At 31.0% G+C, this 7,325-nt stretch overlaps 2 protein-coding genes across 3 annotated transcripts; one reads left to right on the forward strand and one right to left on the reverse strand.

Annotated features, from left to right (window-relative positions):
* Positions 1-313: 313 nt before the first annotated feature.
* LOC116350447 (partitioning defective 6 homolog gamma) lies at positions 314-2,185 on the reverse strand. The gene is made up of 3 exons (XM_031782243.1): positions 1,913-2,185; positions 1,046-1,500; positions 314-978 (listed from the first exon to the last, which is right to left on the reverse strand). Exons 1-3 carry the CDS (start codon positions 1,970-1,972, stop codon positions 726-728), a joined length of 768 nt encoding a protein of 255 aa, XP_031638103.1. The 5' UTR covers positions 1,973-2,185; the 3' UTR covers positions 314-725.
* Positions 2,186-3,019: 834 nt separating this feature from the next.
* LOC116350448 (serine/arginine-rich splicing factor 1B) lies at positions 3,020-5,855 on the forward strand. Of its 2 annotated transcripts, none has more exons than XM_031782245.1 (5): positions 3,020-3,445; positions 3,829-3,855; positions 3,932-4,256; positions 4,323-4,384; positions 4,485-5,855. In XM_031782245.1, exons 1-5 carry the CDS (start codon positions 3,279-3,281, stop codon positions 4,609-4,611), a joined length of 708 nt encoding a protein of 235 aa, XP_031638105.1. In that variant the 5' UTR covers positions 3,020-3,278; the 3' UTR covers positions 4,612-5,855. The 2 variants fall into 2 exon arrangements, with proteins under 2 accessions (XP_031638105.1, XP_031638104.1); XM_031782244.1 differs by having other exon boundaries at positions 3,021-3,445; positions 4,482-5,855.
* Positions 5,856-7,325: the final 1,470 nt, after the last annotated feature.

A 7,325-nucleotide genomic window follows, 5' to 3' on the forward strand; every position in this document is an offset into this window, starting at 1 on the left:
CGGCTTCAGCATGCCAAAAAACCTTTAGAAAGTGTTTTTTCCAGATGCCCTCCCAGACAATTTTGACAAAATACCCCATAGTCTCATAAAATTTTACCCCAAATGGGGGGATCTTACTTTTGGTGAAAATTGTCTGGGAGGACATCTGGAAAAAACACTTTCTAAAGGTTTTTTGGCATGCTGAAGCCGAATTTTTGGGTTTCAGGTCAAAAAAATCAGGGGTTAAGGGGTTATGGCCCCTGACCCCCCTAGGGGGTGGGGGGAGTTGGAGGGCACATGACCCAAAAAATTTCTCTCATCATTCTGAACAACTTTGTAGAACATAATTTGTGTCTTGTCTGCATTTCGATTTTATTTATGGAATTTTCAATTGTGTTCATCCTCTTTAATCCTTTCATATCTTGTATTGTGCACTTTTTGGGTGAAAGAGGCGACGCAATATTAACATTTTGTATGTATATGAACGAACGCGTCACTGAACAATGGTCTCTTTGAAACGCCGTAACTTATAGGTCTGTGAATGAATTCGTCTGGAATTTTTTCAGTAGTCTAGAGACAGATGGTACTTTTAAAAAATAAAGAGATTTTTCTATTCGTGATGCGATTTGGTAGTCATAGCAAAGACTTATTGGTTCACCCAATATATCAAAAAAAATTCAGATTTACAGTATTGCGTCACAGTGAGGACTTCGAAAGAAGTGTTTTCTACTTATTATTCTAAAACATTACACTACAATTTGCGAATTTCTTGAACACAAAGACCAAGTTGATAAAACCTCTATCTGTTTCTGTGAGTTAGTTTTTTTTACCTGATCGAGTGATTTGCCAGCTACTTCGATTCCATTCACTTCAAGCACTTCATCATTTACTGCTAAAAGGCCTGTTCCTTCTGCCAAACCACCAGGCACCAAACGTGATATAAATATTCCTGGTTGTTTTTCGAGTCCATTTGCGGTCACACGAAATGACGTACCATCACTAATGAAAAAATTAATTATCGTTGAAATTTTTTAATTGCCTAATTAAATTATATTAAAATGTTTACCGAATATAAAATCCAAGTGGTTTATCACTGCCGTGCTTTAAAAGCTTAACACGTCTACAAGTTTCAGGCACTTGGTCAACATCTATAATAGCTGAAACTTGTCGAAAATCATGAGGATTTGAAATAGCCAATGTCTTCGATTTGGCAGGTGTTTGTCCCAAAATGCTACTGATAATATTTGTCCGTGTTTTCATTGTTCCATAACCAGTGATTTCTTCTAAGCTATCGCCTTTTCTTTGTATTATGAGACGAAGTAGAGGTCTGGCAGTTGAGAGTGCTCGTACAAAATTATCATCATTGTTTATTGGTAATAGGTCATTATCACGTGGATCAATATATGATATTAGTAATTCAATGTCTTTTGCATCATGTAAAAGTTCGATCATTTTATAGAAATCATCGAAGCTCTTTGTTTCTAAGCGTTTCATTGACCAGCGTCGAAACTCCGCATCAAACTATTGAAATGGAACAGAAATATGATAGCAAACGATTGAAATATATTCTTCTCACAATCGTATTTCAAATTGAAAAAGAGAAAATATATAAATGAAAATGATTTGCTTTCACTGCTGCCGTCTAATGCATCCATCAGTATAGGCAATGTAAGATTTCGTAGTTTCGTGATCACAAATAAATATAGATATAAAAAAACGTAACTTTTTTTTTAAATGCGTGAAAATTATTTTTCAAAGGTATTGACAATTTTCATTTTTCGTGGTGAATCTTGCTCGAAACGATTTAAGTGCTTCGTGGGAATGCATGGAACCATGACCTACGTTTTTTTATTTTCATTTATGACAAGCGACATGCATTGAAATTGGCAGTTTTAATACTTTAATATTGAACATAAAAATATTTTTTACTTACCTTTGATTTAATTTCGATAATTTCTTTATTAAGACGAGGTTGGATAATTTTTTTTGACATTTTTATACTTATTACGTTTTTTTATATCTTTAGCTCTGTGTGTTATTTAATGATGAATAAATTGGTTTAACTCAAAAAAACATCGATATTTAATAGAAATAAAATATAAACAAAGCGCAAATTTCTTCAATACATAACAAATTCGTGCTTAAAACATACTTTTTTATTATTTGGAAACTTTTGCTTGTAATTGATTTTCACCTCAATCGATAGCTTAATTGAAAAATAAAAACAAATTACATTTGAATGTTCATTACAATAAATAACTCGAATGCATATAATATATGAAGTAATTTTTAATACTGCGCGGTGAGTACACGGTTTAAATAAAGTTCATCTATGGATATTTTTGATTTTCACATGAAAAATATAAATTAACTCCAATCTTGAATAGTTTTTTTTGTTTCGTTTCTTTTCTGCTTTAAATATGCATCAGTTTCATCAAAAATTTCTCATATTTTTATCAAGATATTTAATTCTAATGGCATTGATATAGTATTTCACTTTTTTAATAACCAACTGATCGATACACACTGCCGCGATTTTCTCTTTCGCGTTCAATTTGTTTCAATTTGAAATAATACAAATGAAATGAAATAAAAATATTCAATATCAAAAGGGAAACACACGAATAAAAACAAAAAAAAAATTAAATAATCGGTTATAATGGAAATAAAGGAGTATGTGTTGTATTTGTAATAAATTTGATGAATAATTTACTACCATAGTTTCACACATACACACACGTACCCACAAAAATACATCTACAATGGAATGAAATTCATATACATTTCAGTGTTTTCGATCAGGGTTGCTCTCCTTTTATATTTTTTTTTATAATCTAAAGTCAAAGCACATCAAAATTAAATGAGCTATTAAGCTTTTTCTTTGAACTATATTAAATAAATAAATTAAATAGTTAATTTTCATTAATTTTGCATGACATCATTTAAAACAAAATCGTCAGTTTAAAATCTAACAGTTAGATGGAGACACTCATGCCGATTGTTAGTTATGTCAAGACAAATATGCGTCGTACTTAAATGTTGTTTCTCTTATATACATCAAACAGTTTCAAATCATTTGTCAAGCAAGTTAAGACTGGCTTTGTTTCATTCAGTTTCAATCTAAGTTTTTCATTCCCAACAAGTTATACGAAAGAATAAACATATTAAATTATTATTTTAAGCTAGCATTTTATTTATAATCACAGCAGGTGGCGAGAGTGTGAATTATCGATTTTTCTCATATGCGAGTTATTAAAAAATAAAACAAACAATAGTAAGCAGAAAAAAATTGTAGAAAAATGTCCTACAGAAACAATGAGTGCCGTATATATGTTGGGAATCTACCTCCAGATATTCGTACTAAGGATATTCAAGATTTATTTCATAAATTTGGAAAAGTTACTTTTGTGGATTTGAAAAATAGACGGGGTCCGCCGTTTGCATTTGTCGAATTTGAAGATTCTCGGTATGTAAACGTATAGAAAAACATATATTTGTCCTTATCACTCACACGTATTTCAAATAGCGCAATCGTGCCGTATCGATTTTTCATTTGAATGTATTTTTGTTTCAAATTGTGATTAAGAAGGAGCGTATACGAATGATTACATTATCAATTAATTAAATTTAAGAAAATTGAAATATGTGTATTTTTCGTTGTAATTTGGCAAATTGTTGAATATCATGTGTAAGGGTTAGTGAATTTATGTGCACTTTTAATGTTCGAAATAATTTTGAGTATGAAACAAATGGTCATGTGACAATAAAACCAAATCATTCAGTATGCAAACAAAAACTAAAAAATAAATCCAATTTAACTATGAACATTTTTGGAATATTTATTGTTAGGGACGCGGAAGACGCTGTTAAAGCAAGGTAAAATATAAAGCTCGAAAATTAAAAAAAGACAATTTTTATTTAATATAAATAATTTTTTGTATCCGGTTTCTAGAGATGGCTACGATTACGATGGCTATCGGTTACGTGTTGAATTTCCACGAGGTGGTGGTCCAAATAGCTATCGATCAAGCGGACGTAGCGACCGAAGCCGTAGCAACCGTGGTGCAGTCACTAAACGCAGTCAGTATCGTGTATTAGTTTCGGGCCTGCCTCCATCGGGCAGTTGGCAAGATTTAAAAGACCATATGCGCGAAGCTGGTGATGTTTGTTTCGCTGATACCTACAAAGATGGTACAGGTGTTGTTGAATTTCTTCGTTACGACGATATGAAATATGCGATAAAAAAATTGGACGATTCACGTTTTAGATCCCATGAGGTAATTTGGTGAAATGAAAACTACGTTTATTTTATGTTCATTAAATCTCATTTGTACTTTTTACAGGGTGAAGTTGCATATGTGAGAGTTCGTGAAGATATTGGCGATGACCGTCGATCATCGCGAAGGTATTTACTTTTACACATTATTTAGATCTTCAGTTTGATCAATGATATTCTTGATTTAACTCATCTCCCTTACATGTTTTCCATTTGATCAAAACAGTAGATCTCGTTCCCGATCGTCATTTTCACCCCGTCGTCGCCGTGACTCACCAACTGACATATACAAAAGTTCTTACAGAAGAACATATTCCAGATCTCGATCTCGCAGTGACTCTAGGTCAAATTATTAATACACCTATTGAAGATTCGTTGCAAACACACAGTCATTTTGGACTGTAGGTACGTCCAGAACGGTGCAAAATGATTGAATTGACTAAAAAAAATAGTGTAGAAACAAACAACTTCTGCAATTCAGACATTTTTTTATTTCAGGAGTACAAATTATCAAAAATTAAATGATTAAAATTTCATTAAATATATTCAAAACTAATAGCCAATAAACATTCCCTTCATCATTCTATTTTCATAAGTATGATAATCATTAATAGAAGATTGGATAAGACAATTTGCCATTATTGCGCCATCTTTAATGTCATAGATTCCCAAAAGAAGTTCCTTTCAGATGGAGCTAAATTATTATCTAAAAAAAACATAAGAAATTGTAATCCGTTTTTTTTTTATTAGAGTGAATTTTGAATATTTCCTAAAATAAGACATTTATAGAACTATATTTTACACTATACGAATATATTCTAATGCAACAATTTCACCTTCTCTTCTCTTTTTCTATTCGATTTGTTGGATGGAGCATAAAAATTCATCTGGATTAGGATTCATAGTTTAAAAAAATGCAAAGATAAATGGAATATAATTTAAAAGGGAATCAATTGAATGTTAATTCAATAAATATATAGAGAAAGAGAATGAACGGATGGAAATTTCCGGATAAGACACGAGTGTGATATTGAGGATTTTTTCTTGAATCCGAAATTGGATTGAAATAATTAACTCAAAACGCAACGGAATTCAGTCACAATCAAACGGACGTTTTGGATATGAACGATACGTATATGCCAATCAATTTGGGATGTGAAATTTACTTTTCTTTTCATTCAGATTTGCACACCAGGGATTATTTTATTTTCAAAAATATATAGCGGGTGTTTTTCAGTCATTGCGAATTGTTATTGATCAGCAATCGCCACACATGTGTTATAATAATAATAATATTAAATCGAAACTGCATAATTCAACTATACAACGAAATTGCTAGTAGAATGCACTTTGTATAACAATAATAATAATAATAATTGACAATCCGTGTTATTGGAGTTGGATTTAAAATATAATTACCCGGATTTCTATCGGACTTCTAAACACTACGCAATAATGGAAGTGTAATTTATAGATTTTTGACTGGAAGTGTATTTTCATCGGAGTTTATGAATGTCGCAATGGATTTCTTACATATGTTCAACACATATACTCACACATTTAGGACAATCGATACAGAGAACAAAAAAAAAAACTAAAACATACACTCACTTTGGACAAACAAATTGGATAGGACATTATTGAGAGTAAGAGAAATTGATATTTTTTTTGTTTTTTACTTTTTCTTTTTATTTCTTCTTTTTTAAAAACTTTTCTAGTTTTCAATTACAAAATAATGCTCTATACAAAAATAATAATAATTATAACTTGCACAAATGTCATTTCTTTTTTTTCATATATAATAATTGCATGAATTTTGTTTGAGTTTTCAAAAACTTAATACTTTCGTCAGAACTGTGCATAAAATTACATTTTTTTGTGTTTGTAATCATTATAAGAGAAATAATTCTATTGAAACATTTTTAAATCATGAAAAAATCAATAATATCATTGTTTCGTTTATCTTAAATTAGTTATTTGTAAACATAGGTGGGGATAATTTCCTCGAAAACCCTAGCAAAATGAGAAAAAAATCTTTTCGAAATCGTGAATTTTGTAAAGGGTAGTGAGAAATTCTGATGTCTCAAAGAGGGGTAAATAGTATTTTACTAAATACACCCTCCAAACCCCTTTCTATCCCCCTATGACGCAAACTTTAACTAATATCATTTTTATCGTTAGCCAGTCAACACTTGATACTTTATAATTTCTTGAATAACAATTGGAACTTCAGGACTTCACTAAATTCTTCAATTTTTTTTAAATAGAAAGCAAGTCTTTTTCAAATTTAACCTAATTATATAATTATAGCGATTTTCTTTAAAATAAAAAATTAAAATTCAAAGAATAATGAGTTTTATTGCCAATTCTACTTTTCCGGACACACCAGTGTGTAAGGTAAAGTATAAGAATCGGTCGAAAAATTAACACCCCCAAAAATTATGGTTTCCGGGTATTTTTGGAGCCAGGGAACACGAATCAGTCGTTTTTTCGATGTCCGCATGTATATGCGTGGTATAGAAACGAGGAATAGAAACTATTAGATTTTGCGCGACTTTGGTTAATAGTGTGAAGTGTCATGTCTGGTGTGATACCCATGGGAAAAATTCAATTATTCTTCCAAAAGTGATATTTTATATGATACACTCAAAAATATATATTGGGGGAGTTTTTGGCACGAGAAATCCGAATCTGATATCAGTTTTGGGGTACAAATAATTTTCGACACATTTTTCATACAAAATTTTAAAAAATTTGGATTTTTGTATCATAGCCGCATGCGTTCAACGTACATATGACTACACATGTATCTCTTCTTTCACTACGATGCGTTCACTTGGATCAAATTAACACAAAAAATAGAGTAAAATAGAGTGCGTAACTCATTTTAAAGGGTAGACTCTCTGCCACCCAGTACAAATCCGTCGAACAAGTCGACGACAGCGATTTGACAGGTGGACCACGCGAGAAACTTATCAATCCATATCAATCCCTATTAACAAAACTACACTTGACAGTTATTGTATTGAATTTTGTACGGGATTTATTTATTATATAAATATAAAAAAAA

This window comes from Contarinia nasturtii, unplaced genomic scaffold, assembly GCF_009176525.2.
Source record: "Contarinia nasturtii isolate CC-2019 unplaced genomic scaffold, AAFC_CNas_1.1 Cnas_scaffold_4138, whole genome shotgun sequence".
Taxonomy (NCBI): domain Eukaryota; kingdom Metazoa; phylum Arthropoda; class Insecta; order Diptera; family Cecidomyiidae; genus Contarinia; species Contarinia nasturtii.

What these genes read in the sequence shown, in the direction of transcription:
- LOC116350447 (XM_031782243.1), bottom strand. Translation starts at nt 1,972, where the DNA reads ATGTCAAAAAAAATTATCCAACCTCGTCTTAATAAAGAAATTATCGAA. An exon ending in TTATCGAAATTAAATCAAAG is followed by an intron (nt 1,501 to 1,912) that starts GTAAGTAAAAAA and finishes CCATTTCAATAG; the next exon opens with TTTGATGCGGAGTTTCGACG. An exon ending in CCACTTGGATTTTATATTCG is followed by an intron (nt 979 to 1,045) that starts GTAAACATTTTA and finishes TTTTTTCATTAG; the next exon opens with TGATGGTACGTCATTTCGTG.
- LOC116350448 (XM_031782244.1), top strand. Translation starts at nt 3,279, where the DNA reads ATGTCCTACAGAAACAATGAGTGCCGTATATATGTTGGGAATCTACCT. An exon ending in GTCGAATTTGAAGATTCTCG is followed by an intron (nt 3,446 to 3,828) that starts GTATGTAAACGT and finishes ATTTATTGTTAG; the next exon opens with GGACGCGGAAGACGCTGTTA. An exon ending in CACGTTTTAGATCCCATGAG is followed by an intron (nt 4,257 to 4,322) that starts GTAATTTGGTGA and finishes TACTTTTTACAG; the next exon opens with GGTGAAGTTGCATATGTGAG.